Source organism: Dendrobium catenatum, unplaced genomic scaffold, assembly GCF_001605985.2.
Source record: "Dendrobium catenatum unplaced genomic scaffold, ASM160598v2 fragScaff_scaffold_998, whole genome shotgun sequence".
NCBI classification, from domain to species: Eukaryota; Viridiplantae; Streptophyta; class Magnoliopsida; order Asparagales; family Orchidaceae; genus Dendrobium; species Dendrobium catenatum.
In genome coordinates, this window is record NW_021319460.1 from 181,794 (window position 1) to 205,090 (window position 23,297).

Consider the following 23,297-nt stretch of genomic DNA (forward strand, 5'->3'; position numbering starts at 1 on the left):
AAGTTGAAGCTTACATTCCAACAACATATGTTGGAGGAATTGCTCGGAAATTGAAGACTTGCATGATGATTGGAATCGACCATTGCCTTAGATCTTAAAATTAAGGTGAGGACTACCGAGAGGTAGTGCCTCGAATCTAAGTATAACAAAATGTAAAATAGACTTATAAGCTACATCTCACATGAGCATAGCCAGCCTGACCCCTTGATTTATTGTCATGCCTAGAAAGGACTACCAACTTGACCCTTCTAACCGTTTTTAAAACCATATTCTTGGTCTCAATGCACATGAAGAGTGGAAGGCTGTTTTATTTAGAAAGTAGGGCTTATAGCTTGGTTTTGAGTCCAAGATGCCTATGTATGCAGGGTATGCAGATGCTGACCAACGTTTTAAAAGGCAAAATTAAGAATCGAGGCGTTTTGGCTACGCAAGGCGAGGCGTAAGCCTCGAGGCGGATCAGGGCGTAAGCCTAAAAAATGATAAAAATAAAGTAATTTAAAATTATAAAATAATGACAAAAAATAATAAAATATTATATCAATTGTGAATTTGATGATTTGTTCTAAGATAATATTAGAATATTATTGGAAAAGAAAATTTAAAATAAACTCACTTAATAATAAAACATCCCATTATGATCAAGACCCAATACAGACTCATCATCACTTTGATTGTCTTCAAAAGAATCTTCATAATTAATGTCGAAGTCATCCTCAAACTCTTCTTCATCTATAATATTTTTTCTTTTATCCCCTATATCTGTTATTATTTCATTAGCTCTAGAATGAAACAATAATAACATAAAAATAATTCATTATATTTAAGAATACCTTTGAATTTTTTTGAAGCTCCAATCTCACTTTGTTTCTTTCTTTCATATACATGAGTAGTTTCATTATTTTCATTGACATGAGTTTCTCTTTCTGCTTCAACTATCAGCAACATTAACATTCTTAAGAGTAACCCATTCATCATCAGATTGTAAATCATCAACAAGTAAATGATCAATTTCATTATCAATTCTTCCTTGCTTCTGTAATTTGAGATGCCTATCTTTCAATTTTTTGTTAAACATAATATAAACTAGTTTGTACATTTGATCTATCTCCAATCGATTTCTTCTCTTAGTATGAATTTGATTGAAGATGCTCTAATTACGCTCGCATGCAGAAGCCGAACATGTTTGATGAAAAACTTTAACTGCAAAAGCTTTCAATTCAGGAACATCATCTCCAAACTGACTCCACCAACGTTCTACATAAAAATGAATAATATTTTATGAATATTGATTGAATTAGAAGACTTGAATATAAATATATAAATTTTAAACATAATAAGAGATCATCTTTTGTAGTATGCTTGTGCTGCTCTAAATTCAAATATTCTCTTCTTTAAATGAAATTTCTCAAGTTGATCATTCACTTTGAGATAGTCTTCTTCAGAAATGAGTCTGTCCATACATGCATACAAACCAGTTTTCACCTCTTTATCAACATGAAAGTCTTTATCATAATGAAATTGAGGATTTAAATAATATGCAACAGCATGTAAGTATTGGTGTAATTGATGATCCCATTTTTCTTCTATAATATCGCATATTTCTTTGTAGGTACTTTCTTGACCTCCCAAATCTTTTGCAATGTCTTCTTTAGCCCTATTCATTGCTTTATAAATAAATCCCATAGCCGAGGTCCTCTCACCATCAACCATATTAAGCATCTTAACTAATAGTGTTGCTGTCTTTAAAGCATAATTTGTAATGCGCCAAAATGAATCATCTTTCATAACAATTTTTTTACCTGTTTTCCTTCTTGTTTTTTTGCATATAAACTTTTATCCTATTCTTTAGAAATAAACATAGCTTCCAAAGGTTGCCTTAACTCCTTGAATCTCTGCAATGTTAAATATGTAGTAGTAAATCTCGTAACAGTATGTCTAATAATTTCCTTATTAGTGAATTTTCTCATCAAATTGAGTACACAAGAATGATTGTATATGAAGTTACTAACGAATTTGGCCTTCAATAAGGCTGATTTATGCTGAGGCAGCTGTCCCAACCTCTCAAATATTAAATTAATGCAATGTGCAGCACAAGAAGTCCAATAAAGGTTAGGCCTCTTCTTTATTAATATTCTCTCTGCAGCTTTATATGCACTTGTATTATCAATAACAACTTGTACTACTAAAGCATCACCCAGTTCCTCAATAACTTCATCCAACATTTCAAACAATAATTGTGCATCCTTTACAAAACTTGAAGCATCCACTGATTTAAAAAAAGCTATTTCATATGGATTGTTGACCAAGATATTAATAATAATTCTATGTCGAATATCTGACCAACCATCTGACATTATTGTGACTTTTGTCTCAATCCAAGTCTTCTTAATATCATCCACTATTTTTGAAGTTATCTTTATCTCCTCATTCAACATTCAAGTTCTTAGTTCATACATGCTTGGAAGTTATAATCCTTTTCCATAACTTCCAACAGATCGTAACATATTGATTCATGACGGACTCCTAACAATATTAAATGGAATCCCTTTTTCATAGATGAATCTGGCGATATCCAAACAAACCCTGTTCCTGAGTTCTTTTGTAGCAGTAGGAGGCTGAAGATCCTGAGTGTTTATGTTATCATCGTCATCAATATTTATCATAAATCTATTCATGGGACCCTGAGTGTCACGACCCAACCCGACCGGAACGAATCTTTTCGCGTCGGGCCGCAACGGATGTTAAAAATTCAAGATTTAGTTTTGGAATTTGTTTCAGACATTCTTCCAAGTTTCAGACATACAGAACAGAAAACACAGATTTACTATAACTTCTAAATATATAGAACAGTTCATCTATCATTTTTTTTTCTTTCATCAAAATAATCATGTAAAATACAGTGCATGGCTACCGACAGACAGAATAGAATAGAAAAGCCATGACTGTATAAAAATCAAAAGTACAAAATACTTAATCATTGATCAGACACAAAACTGTTATTTTAAGACTTCCTTCACTTTCCCAAAACCTGAAAACCACGCAGAAAATAAGGATGAGCTAACAGCTCAGCAAGACTACAATCGCCAATCAAAATCTCCATAAATTTACAACCAATAATACATCAGAATGGTAGCCGTACAGAAATCAGATAATCGTACATAAATCATAGAACATACAGAACAGATACTTGATCAAACAGAAATCAAACCACTGAACAGAACAGAAGAACTGAATTCACCTTACATAACAGAATAATCAAGTCAATTTTACAGAACAGACAGAATTGTACAGAACAAACAGAAGCGTACAGAACAGATTTCAAATCAGATAAAATCACATTTCACACATCAGAATCATATATCAAATATCCCTGACCCAGACAGAATCTCAACGGATTCTGGCCCATTATGCCTCCCTTCCCTGACACAGACAGAATCTCAACAGATTTTGACCCCTTATGCCTCTCTTTGTGCTTATAGCACCAGAACAGAACAGATATACAAAATTTTCAGAACAAACTTGTTTTCTTTTCAGATTTCCCTGACACAGACATAATCTCAAAAGATTCTGGCCCCTTATAACTCCCTTCTGATATCACAGCACATCAAACCATTCAATTCAGAAAATCAGATTTTGTTAGAAAAATCGTTAGCGGCATAACGGAATTTACACAGAATTCACAGATTCAGAAATTTGTCAATTTACCACAGATAATACAAAACATCATTGTAAGACTTTCAATGTACTGAAGCAACATTTTTCAACATCCTGATAATTCGTAGTTCGATTAAAACGCCACAGAAATTCAAATACCCTGTAAAAATCTTCCAGAAAATATTCAAAACGTGCACAAATATCATCTCAGAAACATACCAAAAGTTACGCGGTAAAAAGTTTTTCAGTGCGAAACGAAACCAAATATTCGCTAACGGAAATATAATCCGAGACATAAAAGTAGCCAAAATTCTCGTTTTTGAAAATTGAGAAAGGCGGAATATGCCTTACTTCGAGTCGGTCAACTTTTCCAACTACAGCGACAGACGAAAACGGACCGAAGTCGCCCAAAAATTACTTTTCTTCCTTTTTCCTTCGACTTTCTCTCTCTTGGCTTTTTCTCTCTTCAAAAAGATCTCATTTTCATATATATCCATGCAGATCGTCCTGGACGATCCAAAATTGTCCTGGGACGATTTGCCCTCTGGACGAATTTCGTTCAGACGAAACAGTTATCGTTCCTGGACGAGTTGTTCTCTGAACAAATTTCGTACAGACGAACCCTACTTTGTCATGGGATGAACTTCTCTGTCACCTGATTTTGAATTGATCGTCTCGGACAAACTTGAATGGAAAAACTTCGTCCGGACGAACCTGGAAGGAAAAATGGCTTTCACAATCTCCCCACCTTCAGAAAAATGGCGTCCTCGACATTTCCAAAACAAAACTGAGTCAGAACAGATGCGGATATAACTGTCTCATATCCGACTCCTCCCAAGTAGCTTCTCGTGCTATTCTGTGTTGCCACTAAATCTTAACCAAAGGAATCTGTTTACTTCTTAATTTGCGCACATCATAAGCCAAAATCTTTTCAGGCTCTTCCTTGTATTGCAGATTCTTCTGAATCTTCACATCATCAGCAGACAATTTCTTTTCAGAATCAGACATCCATTTTCTCAACGAGGATACGTAAAACACATTATGTATATCAGACATCTGATCAGATAATAACAATCTATAAGTAGTTTTTCCAATCCTTTCAATGATCTCAAAAGGTTCGACATACCTTGGATTGAGTTTACTTACTCTTCCAAATCTGCTGACGCCTTTCATCGGACTGACTTTGACATAGACAAAGTCACCAACCTGAAATTCTACAAATATGTGCTTCTGATTATAATACTTCTATTGCCTGTCCTGTGCAGCTTTCAATCTTTCTTTAATCAGATTGATTTTCTTAACAGTTTCATTCACAAAAGTTACATCCATTTCTTATCTATCTCCCACCTCTGTCAGAGTCAAAGAAGTTCTACACTTTCTGCCGTATAGAACTTCATAAGGTGCCATACCAATACTTGACTGATAACTATTATTATAAGAAAATTCTATCAAAGGGATATGATCCTCTCAACTGCCTCCAAAATCCAAAACACATAACCTCAGAAGATCTTCCAGTACTTGAATAATCCTCTCAGACTGTCCATCAGTATGCGGATGAAAAGCCATACTGAAATGTAACTTTGTACCCAAGCCTTGCTGAATACCTCTCCAAAGTCTGGAAGTAAATCATCCATCTCTATCAGATAAAATCACTTTTGGCATGCCACGCAATCTTATAATTTCTTTCACATATACCTGAGCTAACTTATCCACCAGATCCGTCTGTCTGATAGGAAGAAAATGTGCAGATTTCGTCAATCGATCAACAATCAACCAAATTGCATAATGTCCTTGCCTTGATTGAGGAAAACCCATGGCAAAATCCATCGTTATCTCCTCCCACTTTCACTTAGGGATAAACAACGACTGTAAAAGACCGCCTGGTCGCTGATGCTCTGCCTTCACTAACCAACAGGCTTCGCATTTCGAAACAAACTCCGCTATATCCTTTTTCATTCCAGGCCACCAAAATAAACTCTTCATATCTCCGTACATTTTACCACTTTCTGGATGAATAGTATAGCCTGAATGATGAGATTCGTGCAGAATCGCTTTCCTTAGATCTCCAACCATAGGAACCCACAATATATTATTACAGAAAATAATACCAGAATCAGAAATTCGTAGTTCAGGTTTCTTATCAATTTCGATCTGACCAATCAACTTCAAATAGTCAGCGTCTGACTTTTGAGCTTCATGAATCCTCTCTTCCAAAGAAGGAACATTCATCTGAGTCAACACATCAGAATCTGAACTAGTAGAAGAAATCAGCTCCAACTGTAATCTTTTTATATCTCGTATCAGATACTCATCAGAAGTGAGCTGAATACCTGATAATCCAGAAGACTTCCGGCTCAGAGCGTCTGCTACCACATTGGCCTTACCAGGATGATATTGAATCGTCAGATCATAATCATTGATCAACTCGAGCAATCTTCTTTGCCTCAGATTCAGATCCTTCTGAGTGAATATGTACTTCAAACTCTTATGATCCGTAAAGATCTCACACTTGACGCCAAACAAGTAGTGACGCCAAATCTTCAAAGCAATTACAACTGCAGCCAATTCCAAATCATGTGTCGGGTCATTTCTTTCATGTGGTTTCAATTGTCTTGAAGCATAAGCTATTACCTGATCATGCTGTATCAGAACACAATCCAATACTTTCAGTGAAGCATCACTGAAGACCTGAAATCCTTCCGTACCTGACGGAGCACTGGAGCAGAAGTCAAACAATCCTTCAATTTCTGAAAACTAGCTTCACACTCCGGTGACCAAATAAAAGCTACTGATTTCTGAGTCAGTCTCGTCAGAGGTGCAGAAATCTGAGAAAATCCCTTCATAAACTTTCTATAATATCCGGCCATACCCAAGAAACTACGTATCTCAAATACCGTAGTTGGCCTTGGCCAATTTGCAACATCTTGAATTTTCTGGGGATCAACATAAATACATTCGCTGCTCACCATATGACCCAGAAAAGAAATGCTCTTCAGCCAGAATTCACATTTGGAGAATTTAACATACAACTAATGCTGCCTCGAAGTCTCTAACACCCTCCTCAAATGTCTGGCATGATCTTCCTCAGAAGAAGAATATACCCGAATCATAAACTAATCCAGGTACTCCTTGAACACTCGGTTCATCAGATCCATAAAAACAAAAGATGCATTGGTTACCCTAAATGGCATAACCAAAAACTCGTAGTGCCCGTACCGAGTACTGAAAGCTATCTTCATCACATCATCTTCCTTTACCTTCACTTGATAGTATCCAGATCTCAAATCAATCTTCGAGAATACAGAAGATCTAGCCAGCTGCTCAAACAAATCATCAATCCGTGACAACGGATACTTATTCTTGATAGTGAGCTTATTCAGATCTCTATAGTCAACACACCTACACATTGTCCCGTCCTTCTTCTTCACAAACAGAACAGGTGCTCCCCAAGGAGAAACACTAAGACGAACAAATCCTCTATCCACCAACTCCTAGAGCTGAGCTTTCAACTCTGAAAGTTCCTTCGGTGCCATCCTTTACGGAGCCTTAGATATCAGAGCTGTACCCGGAAATACATCAATACAGAACTCAACATCTCTATCCGGAGGTAACCCAGCCAACTCCTTAGGAAATACATCTGAAAAATCTCGTACGACCGGGATATCAGAAATAGAACCCGAATCTACATTCATATCCCGTACTGATGCCAAAAACGCCGAACAGCCCTTCTTCCACATTCTTCTAACTTCCAACACAGAAATCAAATAGGATAAAACTTATCTTAACTCTTGAAATACACATCTTTCTCTATCCACAAACAAGCTAACTTGTTTCTTCAAACAGTCAATCTGAACCTCATACAGATTCAGCCAATCCATATCCAAAATCACATCATATGAAGAAATCGACAACAAGATCAAACACAATTTTCACTTCTTGCCAGAAATATCAATCTCATAGAAATAAAACTTCCGAGCAATCAATTTATTCCCAGCCGGCAAAAGAACAGAAAGAGAAACCGGTAGCGTAACAGATTTCAGATGCAAAGCATCAAAACAACGCTCAGAAATAAACGAGTGGTTGGCTCCAGAATCAAACAAAACACGACAGGGGTGTTCGGAAATGAAAATCGTACCTGTCACCACATCCGGAGCATCTCGAGCCTCTTGCTGATTCAACTATACACACGTGGCTGAACTGGAGCTGGAGCTACAGAACTACCAGATTCCCTCTGATCACCACTAGCTGGTCTCCTCGCCACAGAACCCGAACCACCAGTTCTACCAAATGATCCCTCAGGAATAGTACGTGGAGGAACTGTCCTCGGTCTTCCTGTAGGTCTAACAAAACTATCTGATCTGGACTCAAACGATCACATCTGGCCTGTGGATACTCTGCAATCCGATGTCCTGGCTGACCACTTCTAAAACACTGACCAGTCATCCTATAGCACTGGCTAAAATGTCGTCGTCCACAAGTTTGGCACACAGGTGCCCCACTAATTGAACCAGAACTAGTCACACTGTCACTACCAGAAACTGTAGTGGATCCCGACTGTCCACTCCTCTTGGAGTCTCCAGCTGCAAATCTCTTCTTTCCAGAAAACCCACTACCAGGAGCATCCCCACTGAATCTCTTCCTACTAGCAGTCCACCGCTACTGAGTAGCAATCAGATCATTCTCTATCAGACGAGCTCTCTCAACAAGCTCAAAGAAATCAGAAATATGAAATGATACCAGGGGCTACCTCAGACTATCTCGTAGTCCTCTCAGAAATCTATAGCACTTCTCAGTAGAAGTACTCACCAGCTGCGGAGCATATCGGGCTGAAGTAGTAAACTCTGCCTTGTACTGCAAAACTGTCCTGCTCCCCCGAACCAACCTTAGAAAATTCTCCTGCATTTGCTGTCTTACAGAAGGAGGTATAAACCACGATCGAAATACTTCAAAAAATTCTTCCCAAGTAATCAGAGAATTCAATTTACCTCGGAATTTCTCCTCATGCTGGCCCATCCACCAGCGCTCAGCTTCACCATCTAACAGAAAGACTCCTAACGGTACCTTTCTGTCCGGAGGATATTGCATACCGTCGAATGTCTTCTCCAACCTTCTCAACCAACCCTCAGCTGCTCTGGGCTCAACAGTGCTCTCAAATCTCGGAGGCTTCAATCTCAGAAATATTTGTAGATGTCTATCTACATCTTCAAATCGAACAGTAAATGCTCTATTCTGAGTCTCACTCATCATTTGAACAACCAATATAGGAAACTGTGAAACTGTATCAGAACTAATCACTAGGGCAGAACTATTCACAGGAGCTGCTTGACTAACACTCTGCCCATCAGTCATATCTGGGTCTGGAAGATCTATAATCACACAGAAAACTATGCACATAAAATAAAAGAATAAAAATCCAAACAAATCAGAACGACTCCGACAGACTCACAGATCAATTCCTATAGCTCTGTCTTACAATCCAAATTCCAAAGCCATTGCTCTGATACCACTAAAGATTTGTCACGACCCAACCCGACCGGAACGAATCCTTTCGCGTCGGGCCGCGACGGATGTTGAAAATCCAGGATCTAGTTTTGGAATTTGTTTCAAACATTCTTTCAAGTTTCAAACATACAGAACAGAAAACATAGAGCCACTTTAACTTCCAAATATATAGAACAGTTCATCTATCATTTTTTTCTCTCTTTCATCAAAATAATCATGTACAATACAGTGCATGGCTATCGATAGACAGAACAGAACAAAAAAGTCATGACTGTACAAAAATCAAAAGTACAAAATACCTAATCACTGATCAGACACAAAACTGCTAGTCCAAGACTTCTTTCACTTTCCCAGAACCTGAAAACCACACAAAAAACAAGGATGAGCTAACAACTCAGCAAGACTACAATCGCCAATCAAAATCTCTAGAAATTTACAACAAAAAATATATCAGAATAGTAGCCGTACAGAAATCAGATAATGGTACAGAAATCGTAGAACAGACATAACAGATACTTGATCAAACAGAAATCAAATCACTAAACAGAACAGAAGAACTGGATTCAGCTTACATAACAGAATAATCAAGTCAATTTTACAGAACAGACAGAATCGTACAGAACAAATAGAAGCGTACAGAACAGATTTCAAATCAGATAAAATCACATTTCACACATCAGAATCAGATATCCCTGATCCAGACAGAATCTCAACGGATTCTTGCCCCTTATGCCTTCCTTCCCTGACATAGACAAAATCTCAATGGATTCTGACCTCTTATGCCTCTCTTTGTGCTTATAGCACCAGAACAGAACAGATATACAGAATTTTCAAAACAGAACTTATTTTCTTTTCAGATTTCTCTCACACAGACAGAATCTCAAAGGATTCTGGCCCCTTATAACTCCTTTCTGATATCACATCACATCAAAGCATTCAATTTAGAAAATCAGATTTCGTTAGAAAAATTGTCAGCGGCATAATGAAATTTACATAGAATTCACATATTCAGAAATTTACAAATTTACCACAGATAATACAAAACATCATTATAAGACTTTCATTATACTGAAGCAACATTTTTCAACATCCTGATAATTCGTAGCTCGATTAAAACGCCGTAGAAATTCAAATACCCGAAAAAAATCTTTCAAAAAATATTCAAAACGTGCACAAATATCATCTCAGAAACATACCAAAAGTTACGTTGTAAAAAGTTCATCAGTGCGAAATGATACCAAATATTCGCTAACGAAAATAAAATTCGAGACAGAAAAGTCGTCAAAATTCTTGTTTCTGAAAATTGAGAAAGACGGAATGTGCCTTACCTCGAGTCGGTCAACTTTTCCAACTACAGCGACGGAGGAAAACGGACCGAAGTTGCCCAAAAATTACTTTTCTTCCTTTTTTCCTTCGACTTTCTCTCTCCTAGCTTTTTCTCTATTCAAAAAGATCTCATTTCCATATATATCCATGCAGATCGTCCTGGACGATCCAAAATCGTCCTGGGACGATTTGCCCACTGGACGAATTTCATTCAGATGAAATAGTTATCGTTCCAGGACGAGTTGCTCTCTGGACAATTTCGTACGGACGAACCCTACTTCGTCCTGGGACGAACTTCTCTGTCACCTGATTTTGAACCGATCGTCCCAGACGAATCTGGAAGGAAAAACTTCGTCCGGACGAACCTGGAAGGAAAAATGACTTTCACACTGAGTGCCTCGGTTAGAAGAAACTTGATGGCTTCCACTACTGGAACCTTCATGCTGTGATCCATAGTAAGAAGAGTTTCCTATCATCTCTTCCATATTTCTTTGTGTGACCTCCTTTGTGGTGCCAAACTTCTTTAAATAATATGTACATTCCTTTTTCACCTCATTAGGTACTTTTGCACATGGTCCCACATTGACATGAGTGCAGGCTAGATGATCCTTCAACCTCTTGACGCCACCAGTTATGCGTTTCTCTCAAAAATTACATTTCATGTAAACATATGCCATCTTTGCACCTTCGCCTGACACTTTAACTTGAGTTTCATATTTTCATGTAGGATCTTTCCTTCTTGTGTCACTAGTCATGCTAATAATTTATAAAAATAAATAATCACAACATAAAATCAACAATAGGACATATTTTTAATAATTATTTGTACTATCAATAATAAGACAATATGAATACAATAATATATCGGTCTGCCGGGAGTCCAAGGGGGCGCTAGCCCCTGACGGGTTCGACCTGCCTGGTCAGGTTGCGAGGTCAAGGGCAGCACCTCTATGGGTGTTTTCGGGGGCAGCGCCCCCGGAACAAAATTTTATTGTAAAAGTAATTTTGAAATTCGTAAGTTATTTGTATGAAAAGATACTGAGCATGTACCTAACTGTACCGAGCTAATAATGCTCGGTACCGAGCGGTACTGGCTTGGTACCGAGCATGTATCGCTCAGTACTGAGCATATACTTGCTTGGTACCGAGCGGTACTGGCTCAATACCGAGCATATACCTAGTGGTACCGAGTATATTCTTACTCGGTATTGGCTCGGTACTGAGCATGTACCTGCTCAGTACCGAGCATGTACTGAGCCGTACCGAGCATGTACCTGCTCAGTACCGAGCATGTACCTGCTCAGTACCGAGCATGTACCTGCTCAGTACCGAGCATGTACCTGCTCAGTACCGAGCATGTACTGAGCGGACGAATGAAAGAAAGCTGAATCAGGAGTTATTCAAGCTTTCGTTTCTACACGTCAAAGTCAAGGCCCACAACACCGCTCACCTGCTCTTCCGACCTAATCGAGGTCTGAACGTTTCCTGCACTCACAACTTCGGCTTTGTTTCCTGGTTTCGAAACTGTTATTACTTTTGGCTTCGTTTCCTGCGTCGTCTCCTTCCGACTTCATCTCCTACACTCACGGCTTCGTCTCTTTCCCTCACTGCTTCGCCTCTAGTTCGCCTTTCAATTCTCACAGGAAGCCCTAATCCTTTATGTGAATACGTGAATAGAATCGGCTGCGTCGTATTTATATATTTACCAAAGAAAAAATTTCGAGGCGGTGTCTCGTACTGCCTCAAGGCTTTACGCTCTGATGCGTACACCTCGTGCGAAAAAATCGTAGGCTTCGCTGGATGGTTCATGGCGTAAGCCCCGATACGCATGACTTCCGTCTCGACTTGAGGCGTGACTCAATGTGGACGTCTCGTCCGCTTTTTTAATGATTGATGCTGACTCACAAAAAAGTAGATTTTATTTATCTAATCCTTAAGTGAGGACTTTTCTATTTGAGACATATTTGGCTATGCATATTTGTTTTAAATTTGGAAAACTTGGCTCCTTGAAAGGGTGCAATATAATTTTCTTTTATTATGAAATCATGGAGCTTAATTTTATTTTTTTAGATTATTTACATGTTAAGAAGTAGAAAACTTATTTTGTCCTAAGAGCCTACCACATCAAACAATCCATGCCACACCCTAGCAAAGGCAAGGAAAGAAACTTAGAAAAAAGACATGCTTTTTTATTGCACACTCAGTAAACAATAAACACATACTTATATTTATAAATCAAATACAGGGAATGTAAATAGAGTCCAAGTTATCACAATCAGATTTGACAGTTGAATTGTTTGCCATTGTACATCCCAGTTAAATTTATAGACTCTACTTGTGGGGGGATTCTTCAAGCTTTTGATTTCTGAATGGATATAGGGCTTCACCTTTGGCGGGTACATCCTTTTAATCAACTTCATTCTTTTGCTCCAAACCCCCATAAGTTTGATACAATTCATACTTCTATCAAATATATTTAAAAAATATAAAAGACTCAAACCTGCAATGGATTAGAAGCAGTTTTTATAATAAAGCATTATATCCAAAATTTTATTTAGCTTTAGAATGTCAAACACCTGCTTCTACCCTATTGACCATATCTTTTGGGGGGTTTTAAACAGCACCTGTCATGCAAACAATTTATTATTTATGATTTATACCGCCCCTTTTAGATATGACCACCTCCAAGAAGAACATGTATATTTCTACACTATCCACTTAAGGCAAGTGCTTACAATATAGACAATCTAAGGGCAATCACACCAAATCATCAATTACATGTCATAAAAAAGAAAAATCCTAGTCCTAGTATGCCTAGGGGCTGTGCATCTAAGTGTGTGAGGTTTGTGTGGTATGTCACACTAAAGGTGTTTAGTTTTATTTTGGAATGAAGATATTTAATTTTTATCCAAGGGTGGTTTCACTTTAAGTTATTTGTGACTTAAAATTTTTATTTGATTTTTAAATTTTTCATATTTATGAGGGTTATCAAGAACTCATAAAGTAACAACTGTTTGCTTTTGGGCAAGTGTGTTATTTATGAATCCTAAGATATAATGATGTAGGCATGCCACCTTTTGAGGGAGTAATTGATCATTGTATCAAAATGAATCTAAGTGATTTTTTAGGTGCTTTGAAGCTCTCTTAGTGTTTAGATAAAAGAAGTGTCTACTTAATAGGGTGAGGTAGACATGCATAAGGGTTGCACTTAGGACTTTACGAAATTCTTCCAATATAATAGGATGAATTCCAACAGAAAGGATAACTCTTAAAAGACATCTATGTATTTAGCATTTTAAATATCATAGGAGAGATCACTCAATTTGGTTAAATTAAAATGATTACGTAGATTTTGGGTTTAAGAATTGTGTCAAACATATAGCTTTTAGGCTACATATTGAGGAATTCTCCTTAGCCTTTGGAGATAAGAAGAGAATGCAAGAATCCAACATCAAAAGCTAAATGTTGGAGAACTCCGTTTAGCTTTTGGAGATAAAGAGAGGGGAAATATCCTACAACTTTGGAGTTGGAGGAGGAGCGGGAACCTGTTGCTTTTGGGCTATGGTATGACATATTCTAAGGCCTTTGGAACGTATAGAAGTGAGGGGGAGATTAGTAGTTTTGAGGCTACAATTCAAAAGGATGTCTCTTTGAATTTTTGTATTTAAGGAGTTTGGTTTTATTTGCTTGTTTGAATTAGGCAAATAAAAGTGAGCCACCTATTGATTTTAGCCTAATAGGTGAGGAAAATATGTAACTTTAATACTATAAATCAAGAGAAATTATTATAGAACTTTTATGTTCAATGATAAGCATTTAGTTTGCTAAATTTAGATTAAGGAAACATAAGAGAATGATGTGTAGATTTAAGATTTGTGCTACACATCAAGGATCTCTTGGATTTTCGAATATCCAAAGAGGAACTTATTCACCAAATTTGGGTTATGAGAATGAAAGTTCATACAATTTTTAGGTTGTTGACAAGAGGAAAATTCTCTACCATTTTGGTTTGTAGAGAAGAAAATGAGAGATGCAATTTAGAGATTGCAAACCAATGAAAGTTCTTCGAACATTTGTTGTCCAAAGAGGGAGGAAGTGCACTCCCTTAGTTTGGGATAGGAGAATGATGTGATTTCCTACAACTTTTGAGTTGTAGAAATGAGGGAAGGAACATGTAACTTATGGGTTGCAAATCCATGAATGTTCCTTGAACATTTGATGTTCAAAGAGAAACATTCATTTGCTTAATTTGAAACTAGGCAAACAGAGAGGAATTTGGAGGTTTCCTACAATTTAGGCTTGTACGAAAAGAAGTAGCCCAAAGTGCAACTTAGGGATTATAAATCGGAGGAGTTTCTTTGAATGTTTGGTGTCCAAAAAGGGGGATTCATTCTTCCAATTTGGATTGGAGGGATGGAGGAGAAGGGATGCACACTTGAAAGTTACAACCCCATGAACATTCTTTGAACATTTGATTTCAAAGGGGATGTACATTCTCATAATTTTGGAGTCTTAGGAGAATGAGATAGTTTTCCTATGACCCTTGAGTTATAGAAAAAATGAGCTGATATGTAATTTATGAATTGCATGTTGGTGATTATTCCTTGAACATTTATGTTCAAGGAGAGAGGACCGCTTACTTGATTTAGACTAAGTAAATGGTGAAATTTCTTTGAGCATTTGGTACTCAAAGGAATTTGAGCATTTGCTTAATTTTGGGCTATGCAAATGAGGATGACTATGATTTGAATCCTATGTCTAGAGGATTACTCATTGGTTTGTGTTCCAACGAATAAATGATTTGATAAACTTCCTACAGCTTTGGGGTTGAAAGAAGAAGATGTAACTTGAGAGTTACAAAATTTTATAAATATTCTTTGAATATTTGGTATTCAAAGAGATATGATCATTCACCTCTTTGAAGTCAAGTGAATGGAGATAGATACTCATTTGTTGGTTTTGTGACTCAATAAATGAAGGAGGTAGCTTAGGATTTGACCCTAAGCTCCAAATTATTCATGTAATGATATGTTTGGAGACTTTTGAGGTCCCAAGTAATCATGCATGCAAGAGGTGATTGTTTGTTGATTTTATGTTTTCAACAAACAAGAGAGTAACATGATTTCTTATGCGATGAAATGTTTGGTGAGTTGAGATGCTCCGAATTATTCATGCATGAGAGGGAGGTCCTATGAAGGAAACCTCTAATATACACTAGGACTCATGCAACAAAATAATTGGAGCCTTGGGAACGCTCCAACTACCATGCATGAGGGGAATGGGCATAAGGAAGAGAACTTCCTACCTTCCTGCAAATGTTTTGGGCTCATTGAAGAAGGAAAGGATACACCTTAGGGCTTTGAAAAGGATTCTTAAATCAATTTTGACATGATTAGGAGACTTGAATGGGAGAGGTTCACTTGTTACTTTTGTGTCATCAACAACTGAAAAAATGACTTAGGATTTGGTCCTAAAGTCTTAGTGATATGTGTAATGAAATATTTAAAACTTAAAGAAAGCTCCAAAAGATTACACTAGGGCATAGTTGTCAATAGCGCAAAATAACGCGCGCTATAGCGCACGGCGCGGCGCACCTACGGCGCAATGCTCATGGCGCGGCGCAGGTGGTTAAAATAACGCGTGCTATATGCGCCACATGTGCGCCATGACTCGTCGCACAAGGCGCAAAATAGAGCGCCAAATTATGTTTAGTAATATTTTGTATACTTATTAATATTTTTTAAATTTATTTATTTTTATATTAAAATAATATACTTATGTATTTTGTATGCTTATATATTTTTTATACTTATTGACTCGTAGCACAAGGCTGCCCTAATTTCACGAAAAACCTCTCTGCTTCCGTCGAATCCACCTGCTTCTCTCCGCCGAATCCGGTCGCTAATTTCGCAGTTTGCTTATGTCGCCGTTTGCTCGTGCCTTTAGCCGAATACATATCACAGGCTTCTCTGCAGAATCCAATCGGTGATTCCGCCGAGTTCGTCCGAAGGAGGTGGAGAGGATTAGAGATACACATTTGAGGGAGCTCGCCAAGAGGATACAGAGGATTCCAATGAAGGTAAGTGGGTAGGAGAGTAAGAGCTTTTAATGCAGTGGGTTTGTTCTTTTTTGTCGCCGTTTTGAGCTCTGTTTCGTCTGGATTTTCCGAGTTTAATGATGAATTATTTTTTTAGTACAAAGTTATGTAAAAAAATTCAAGTAAATATATATTCTTAAAATACCATCTTTTTTTAATCGTACTTGTTAGCTTTGACTTCAATTTTCATTGCTTTTGACTACGTGACTACTTTTGCTCCTATTTAAGAAGTCTATGAGTTAAATCCAAGTATCCAACCTTTTATATAGTGAATGAGGTTGAGAATATGAATGAGGTTGATATAGTCATGGAGATAGTTCAAAGATAAAATTGTTAATGTCAATAGTGATTGTAATGGATTGATTTCCATTAAGGTTATTATCATTAATGATGATTTAATTGTGTTAGAGTTCGTGCTCTTCATGTTGAATTGAAAGATACTTTCCAAATTAAATTTGTAAAGAGATAGCAAACTACTAAGATGTATGCATCAGGGAAACAATATTTATTGGAGGTAACTTGAATTTGAATGTATGTTCTTATATGATGGATTATGGCATATTTCAATTAATTAAATTATATTATTTTGATCAATTATTTCAGAAATAATCAAACAAATGAACAATGCATATGATGGGATAAGATTTATCAATTGTCATATTTCAATTGATTTAAGATTGAAGTTTGTGGATGACACATTGCTAACAATTTGGATATGAAGTATGAACATATACATAAATGTCTATAAGTGATTAGTTTGTAACATAAAGGCCTCATTGGAAGGATTTTTTATGTAGCATGTAGGATTATTTATGAGATAAATTCAATATTTTATTGAAAAGTTTGTTAAAAAAAATTTATTGACATATGAAGTATTTGAATTTGTTTGCTTTTAGGTGATCATAAAATGTCAGATTCAGTTCAATCTTTAAAAAAAGATCCAGCATGAAAATATGATATTCCGATAAATGAATCTGACAACAATAGTGTGACATGCATTTTTTTGGTAAAAGAACAAAAGGAGGAATTACATGCCACAAACAACACCTTGTTGGGGGTTTTAGGAATGCAAGGTCGTGCTCTAACTATCCCGAGCATGTGAAGTCTGAAATTAAGCCATCCATGTTGAAGAAAAAAGGATTTAAAGGAACAGTTTAATGACACATCAAATGTCAACCTTGTTGGAGAAGAAGGAGAAGACTTTGATGTGATGACAGATGATATTTTAGGTGCTGGACCATCCAAAATATTGCAGACAATTAAATCTAACACATCTAGTCAAAGTTCGATATCTACTTCTATCTTCAAAACATCACGACCTAAAGGTCCGTTGGATACTTTTTTTACACTAAATCCTGAAGATGTAGTAAAGCATAGAAAGGGTTAGTTTAGTAAAGAAATGGATGCAGCTAAAAAAGAAATGAAGGAGAGGGCTATTCAAGTGTTCAGTAGATGGATGTACGATGCTGATATTCCATTTAATGCTGTAAAATATGATAGTTTCTTTGCTATGGTGGAGGCACTTGAACAGTTTGGACATGGTATAAAACCTCCTATTTATTATGAGATACGAGTTACTTGTTTGAAGAAAGAGGTTGGACATACACATGAGCTATTATGACGTCATCAAGAAGATTGTATACGATATGTTGTTCTGTAATGGCAGATGGATGGATGTCGAGAAATGGGAAAAGCTTAATCAATTTTCTTGTTAATTGTCCAAGAGGTAGCGCATTTATAGAGTCAATTGATGCTAGTTCTTTCTCCAAAAATGCTGTGAAAATGTTTGAATTATTTTGCAAGTATATCGAGGTTATTGGACCACATAATGATGTGAAACCAGGAATTGAATCTTAGAAAATTAATAGAAGCTCGTTAAAGTAATGATAGTACAATCTTGATGATTCTCACAATTGATACTTCAAAAAAAGATCTTAGATTTCAACCAAGTCTAGGCATGTTGTTACAACTAAATTAGCAAGATCGATAAAATAACGACGTCAATTAAAAGTAATGACAATGAAAAGACAACTAGAATCCGACGGTTAACAAAGCGATTGTCTCACCTGGAGGCTTAAGCTCACTCTTCTATGTCTAGGGTTGTCGGAGGAAGAAGAACCACACAAGGAATGAGACCACTCCGAGGTAGACGATGCCGGCGATCTGTAGTGATGGAGAGGAAGGCGTAGGATGTGGAGGTGGCGTGGAAGGTCGGCCGTCGATGGTCCACTCGTAGTCTAGACTTTGTCTGTCGATGACGTGCACGAGGGTGGGGAGGATCCGATCCAAGTAAGCTCCAACGATGTCGTTGTCAAAGTCAAATCCCGCGTTGAAGAATGGCGATCGTAGGATGTCGAGATTATCGTGGGCGTCGAACACAAGTCCCCATTCAAATTCGAGGTCCGAGTAGGGGAGACAAAGAGGGGAGATGAGAGAGCAAGCCGTGAGCAAGTGGAGGGAGGGGGGGTCACGGGTTGGAGAGGAGGATACGGGCGGGTGGAGCTATGGGGGAAAAAACTTAAAATCTGAAATTTAATTCAGATTTCCGAAATTGGAGAGTTCTTAATTTCAATTTCAGAATTTTGAATTTGAAATTAAGATTAGGAGGGAAGGAATTAAAGGTGCAATTAAGAAAATTAATAGGGGAGATTGGGAGAGAGGGGGCCGGCCATGTAAAGGGGGTGATGTGGCTTTAGGTTTTGAGTAGGTGGGGACCACATATGATTAAATTAATATAATTAAAATTCTGATTTTAATTTCAGAATTAATTATATTAAGTAACTCCCAAACTGGTATGAAAAGAGGAGCGATTTGAAATTTGAATTTCAAATCAAATATAACTCCTCTTAATTTACTTTCCAAATTTGCTAGAGCTTGATTATGAAAGCAATTAAGGGGGAGGGGAAATTCAAAATTCACAAGAGGGGAATATGGGAAGGAGAAGGAATTTTCAATTAGGCGTGATGTTGCTATTGAGAATGAGGATGAGGAGGGTGATGAATAGGCTTTTGAAATAGGAGACATTGCTGATGAAGATAATGAAGCTTTTTTAACATTTGTTGATGATGATGATTCTTAAGAAGAGTAGATTAAATTCTTATTTGACCTTAAAAAAATGATTGTAATATTTGAATTATAAGATATTGGGATATTTCTGACTCGAACTTGTATTAAGTTTTGGTTGTCTTTCATTATTATGATAGCTTGTATTTCATTTTTAATGATATTTCATATTCATGCTTATTATTTTATAATTCTTATTTAGTTTGCGCCATGTTCAAAAAGGCGCGTGTCGCACTGTGCACTATGCGTCATGGCTCCAAAGGGACTTTTGCGACTTGGTGCGCCGTTCGTCGTTAACAAGTATGCACTAGGGGAGAAAGGATCATTTGAAAGAAAGCTCTTTATACTTGTTGGAACTAATGCAACATAGAGCTTAGAACTTTGAGGAATTTCTAAGCATCAAGTTTGAAAGGAGATGTGCATGAGAAAGAGAATTCCCCATTTCCCCATAAATGTTTTGGACTCATGGAAAGAGGAGATGCGCATTTGAAAGGAATTTCCCTATGTCTTTTAGAGTGTTTTGGACTCAATTAGGAGAGGGAAGAATTAATTTCCTAAGGTTTTAGGAGAGGTCTCTAAACCAATTTTGACATGATCTAGATAATCTGGAAGTTAGTGATCCTAGCAAGAGGTCTAGGAAGCATGATTTTGACTCATGTTAAGCATGAAAACATACCTAAAGCTTCTAAGAACAATCTAATCAAATTTGTCATGAATGGTGATTGAAGGTTTTCCAGGGAGATCCTAAAGATCAATTTTGATAGGACTTGGTTTATTAAAACATTGATGTGAGGTTTCAATCTCTAAGGATTTTAATCATTGCATTCAATGATTGTATTTGAAAAAAACACATAAATGGAGTTAGGTAAACTTGAGCATGAGGGCTCATGAGCCTTTGAGGGCCCATGCCATATCTCAAGCCCACTTCAAGGTTAGATAAGCCCATTTAGTTAATTTCCAAATCCCAAGTGTGGTGGATGTAAACCCACATTGATTATCACTTATGTGCTCTGAATTTAGTGAAAAGATCAATCATGTATTTGGTTGGTCATAAACATTGTGGGGTTTACAACAAAGATCTATGGGAAACTCAACAAAGATCGATTGTCAACGATATTATTTCCAACCAAGCACATTCATTAGATATTCACTGACTTGTAGAGACTATCAATTCTTATCCATGAGAATTAAGAGATGCAAAGCATGTTTAAGTAATTCAAAAATGCATGAGGGTTTGGCTTATGGGTCTTTGTAAACCCATTCTTACCCTAAGATAGTCCCATAAATCAAATGAACATGCTTAATGGTCTCCCAACAATTTTAAAAGCATGCAATCCTTAGAGAAAGAGACCCACGACATTTTATTTAGATCAATTTTGACATAATCTAAATCCTAAGCACCATGCAATTGATTTGGTCAAGTGCATAGCCTCCAAATTTGGATGTTATGATGATGAAGCCTAGGTTTGTTATGGGTGATGATTTGGACACAATATGAATGCTATTATATGCATTTGAGGGTTCATCGGATTCAAATCCGACCACCCTACACATATTACATGCCTCTTTGGCTCTCACAAGAGAGCAAACAAACGGAAATCACCTGATTTCCGCTGTTTTGCGGGGAGGACAGCGCACATAGGTTTTAGGAAAGCAAACAAATGAAGTTTCTAAGGGACCATGGCTTGGGGACGTCAACCACACATCAAAGACTAGGGGGGGCCTTAGGGTTTTTTTTCTAAGTTTTAGGATTTTACCTTGCTGGGTTGTCACGGCGCAAACCACTATCCACTCGCCTAGCCAAAGGCGCGAAAGCTGCTGTCCAAGTTTTGGATGCTGTCCAAGTTCCGATCCAAGCTTTGAGCTGTTGTCCAAGCTCCGAGCTGCTGTCCAAGATGCTCCGGAGGCTCCCTTTGCTGTCCAAGGCGTTCCCAAGTCTTCAAACCGCTGTTTGGGAGGTTTCGGAGGTCTCTCTTGCTGTTTGGAAACTTCCAACAGCCTCCAACTCGCTACTAACTTGCCGGAGTTGAAAGAGAAAGGGGGAGAAGCCACCTACAGCAGGTGTTCAGTCTCCAAGTGCCTCTACTATATTCCTACACTTCTCCTTTTGCTCAAGAGAAGGAAAAGGGCAGGTCTATGCTCTTCCATTTGGAGAAATGGAGGAAAACAAAGATATATTTCCCTCTTTTGGTCCAAGGGAGAAGGAAACTACAGCAAGGGAACCCAAGCTGGTTTGTTCGGCCCTCTTATGAGGTCGGTAGCTAGGTAGGGCCGCACACAGGAGGGCCTCCTCTCGTCCTCCCTCTTTGTCTCTCTTGATTGCTTGGAGATGGACTACCTGGAGGGCCGTCGCTTGAGGAGCCGGCGAACTGGATGAGATCGCAGGAAGAGCTCCCCGCCTCCTCCTGCTCTTCTGGGACGGGTGAAACAAAGAACACGGTCAGCTCTCCTTCTTTTGCCCTATTCGGGACACACGCGAGCCAGAGAGGCCGCCGCCCAAATGCCCCTATCTCGCTCCTTTGCGCAAAACGAAGAGTTTTATATAAAATTGGGTGGGAATTAGATAAAATCTCAGCCCTAGATTGAAAAATCTGATTTGGAAAGTCAAATTAGGCATGATCTCATCAATTAGGGCTGAAATTGATCCCAAATTTGACTCGACTCAAACCGATTTGGGTCGGTTTGGGTTCGATTGGGTCTGATCAAGCTAATTTTGCGAAATTAAACTTGAATCGGCGCCAAATTGCATCAAATTGGGCTCGACGGGGTTCAATTTGGATCGAATTGAATTTAATTTAATTAAATTGAGTTTAATTTGATTAAATTTAATTTCAACGAATTAGGGTTTGATTGAAGTTATTTGATGCTCGACGATGGTCAATTTAGTCGATCGAGTGTGATCGAGCCTAATCGGGCTTGAATCGACTTGTGTTGATGCAAAAAATATGTCAACAGCTGTTTGGTTGGCTAAAAAATGAAAAAAAAGAATACAGTGTAACATGAATACTTTGGAATTGTTTGGATGATTGTAAAGTTAATTCATTTTGTTTGATTGAAGTAAATTGAATGCGATGTAAAGTTTAAAGATGATGGCAGCCGGCAGGTGGCAGTGGCGACAGTGGTGGCAGTGGTGGCCAACGAAAGGTGGAGGTGGCCGGAGGGTGGTGGCTGAGCTTGCTTACGGTGAACCATTTACCTAAAAAATACGCTAAATTATTTTACACTACATTTATTATGCTTTACTTTGCATTTCTTTTTCATCCAACGAAATACTAAATTTTTTAAAAACCCTGCATTCACTTTACTTTACACTCATTTTACTTTCAACGAAACAACCCCTTAATTTGATGAAATTATTGTCATAAACGTTTGTCTAAGATTTATTTGTCTGTTTGGGCCTTAAATAAATTTGCTATGTGGCTAGAAAAGATGAAATGGTGTGGTTACAGATTTACCTTTGCTGATCATATATTATTATTGCATACTCTCTTTAACATGTAGATGTAGTAAGAGTACCGTTGCTTCATGCTAGCCTCAAAATTATTCTTTTGAAGGAAAAAAAATGAGTTTAACGTTTTCCCTTTTTTGAAACTTTCAGTGACTGGCCAAATGAAGTTTCATCCATTAGATTATCTCTAGAATTATCTTATCGTCA

At 37.5% G+C, this 23,297-nt stretch overlaps 1 protein-coding gene across 4 annotated transcripts in view; it reads left to right on the top strand.

Moving 5' to 3' along the window:
* Nucleotides 1-23,297, top strand: part of LOC110106676 (protein ENHANCED DISEASE RESISTANCE 2-like) — a 105,637-nt gene that overhangs the window by 16,165 nt on the left and 66,175 nt on the right. For 3 of the 4 annotated variants that reach the window (XM_028697786.1, XM_028697788.1, XM_028697787.1), the window contains one exon: nucleotides 22,739-22,825. The exons of the other annotated variant lie outside the window; for it this stretch is intronic. In XM_028697786.1, coding sequence (XP_028553619.1) covers nucleotides 22,739-22,825 — 87 coding nt within the window. The remainder of the gene's footprint in view (nucleotides 1-22,738; nucleotides 22,826-23,297) is intronic. 4 annotated transcript variants of the gene reach the window in all.